Below are 2368 nucleotides of genomic sequence, written 5' to 3' on the forward strand. Positions count from 1 at the left end.
AATACATATTTTTGTGCCCATATATGGAGTTGACTGATTTGTTTGCGCCTGATGCTATGACGACACATTGAGGTTAGATAACACACTCCATATTTGGGCGTAGCTACATTGGGAACATGGATGAGTCATAGTGACATGAGCGTGACGACGTGGTCCGCTGGCCCTCCCATTAGCCAATTTTGATATAGTATGTAATAATTGTGGCAGGCCTAGTGATGTCACAACATGATGTTGCTGTGTGTTGATGAGTCCACATTGCTATGGTTACCATTGTCAACAGTCTGACATCATGGACTCCATATTTGGACATGGCTTACTCGCGTGACATCACTGTGATGACAAGAGCCTCCCCGCCAGACAGAGTATAAAAGCCGTCACAGTCTTAGCAAGAGCCCATAATTCCGTACGCCTGAGATTGTTGTCTTCTTTCTGCGGTACTGACTTCCACAACAGGATCATCCAGACTTACTATACTTCAGACGCTTGTCACTCGAAGTCATCCTTTGGATCACTCGGGCAGACTTTGGACATTAATTAAAAGGCAGGCACATCACAGCCAATAGTGTTCAGTGTGCAACCAGTGTGAAAGCAAAGCTTTACATTGCGTAATCAAGGAAACAAGCAGAAATAGACAATGGACACCATTGGAGATACAGTTTTACAAGTCATCAAGCCGGTCTGTGCGTTTCTGCCAGAGATTCAGAAACCACTGAACAACAAGAAAATTCAGTTCAAAGAAAGACTACTGTTCACTGCCATCGCATTGGTCATCTATCTAGTATGCAGCCATTTTCCACTGTTTGGCATTATGCCACCAGACTCTGCGGATCCCTTGTACTGGATGAGAGTAATTCTGGCTTCCAACAGAGGTACCCTGATGGAGCTGGGTATCTCACCAATTGTGACATCAGGCCTATTCATGCAGTTCTTTCCGGTCGGAGGCAAGACCAAAGACAAGGCACTCAATGACAAAATGCAGAAATTGTTTGGAATGATCCTCACCATTGTACAGGCCACTATATATGTTATATCTGGAATGTATGGAGATCCTTGGGCGATGGGTCTTGGAATTTGCTTGATCATCATCCTCCAGCTGTTTGTGGCCGGTCTGATGGTGCTGCTGTTGGATGAGCTGCTCCAGATCTATGGTCTGGGTTCTGGTATCTCCCTGTTCATTGCAACGAACGTCTGTGAGACTATCGCCTGGAAGGCTCTCAGTCCTATCACTGTCAACAGTGGCAGAGGTACTGAGGTTGAGGGAGCCATCTTCGCTCTCTTCCATCTGCTCTTCACCCGCACGGATAAGGTGCAGGCTGTGAGAGAAGCTTTCCTGAGACAGAACCTGCCCAACATCTGTAACGTCGTTGCCACGGTCGGTGTCTTTGCTGCGGTCATGTTCTTCCAGCGCGTCAGGGTGGACCTGCCCCTCGTGTCAATACGCAACCGTGGTCAGTCCTGCACTTACCCGATCAAGCTGCTCTACACCTCCAGCATGCCCATCATCCTGCAGTCTACCCTGGTCTCCTACCTCTACTTCATCTCGCAGAGGCTCTCCATGCAGTTCAGCGGCAACTTCCTGGTCAACCTCCTGGGATCCTGGTCTGACACCAGCGGCGGCCCAGCTGCTCATGCCTACCCAGTCGGTGGTCTCTGCTACTACCTGTCTCCACTGCAGTCCTTTGGCTCTCTTCTGTATGAGCCAGTTCATGCTGTCATCTATATCGCTTTCATGCTCGGCTCCTGTGCTTTGCTCTCCACGAAATGGATCGAATGGACTGGATCCTCTGCTAAAGACGTGGCCAAGCAGCTGAAGGAACAACGGGTGGTTCTGAGGGGGCACCGAGAGTCTAACATGGTGAAGGAGCTCAACAGGTACATCCCCACAGCTGCCGCCTTCGGTGGCATTTGCATAGGAGCACTATGTGTGGTGGCCGACTTAGTGGGTGCCATCGGTTCTGGTACTGGAATCCTCTTGGTTGTGACCACCGTCTACCAGTACCTTGAGCTCTTTGTCAAAGAGCAGAGTGAAGCTGGCGGCATGACAGCACTGCTGTTATAGAACATTGGTTCTCAACCTGTGGGTTGGGACCCCACATGATTTTATGGGGGTCCCCAGATGACATTGAAGCTACAATGTAAGGACTTTTAAGACCTTTTTAATACAAAAAAAAAGAAAAGAAAAGGACCCTTACTGCATCAACAAACTATGCTATACAAACTAGTCAAACATTGGCAAAATTGTCAAATAATATAAGAAAGAGGCAAAAATATTGTAAAAGTAGATCGTCTATTTTCACAATATTTTTGCCTCTTATATTATTTGACAATTTGGCCAATGTTTGACTAGTTTTTATAGTTTACGCCTCGC

The 2368-nt window shown here is 47.4% G+C and overlaps 1 protein-coding gene across 1 annotated transcript; it reads left to right on the forward strand.

The window, feature by feature from the left end:
* Window positions 1-670: 670 nt before the first annotated feature.
* Window positions 671-2059, forward strand: LOC308076124 (protein transport protein Sec61 subunit alpha-like 1; the record flags this gene model as incomplete). The annotated part of the gene is made up of 1 exon (XM_080416246.1): window positions 671-2059. The coding sequence occupies exon 1, from the start codon at window positions 809-811 to the stop codon at window positions 2057-2059; it is 1251 nt and encodes a 416-aa protein (XP_080272372.1). The 5' UTR covers window positions 671-808.
* Window positions 2060-2368: the final 309 nt, after the last annotated feature.

The sequence above is a fragment of the Gymnoscopelus braueri genome (genome assembly GCF_963280865.1).
Source record: "Gymnoscopelus braueri genome assembly, chromosome: 20".
In the NCBI taxonomy this organism is placed as follows: domain Eukaryota; kingdom Metazoa; phylum Chordata; class Actinopteri; order Myctophiformes; family Myctophidae; genus Gymnoscopelus; species Gymnoscopelus braueri.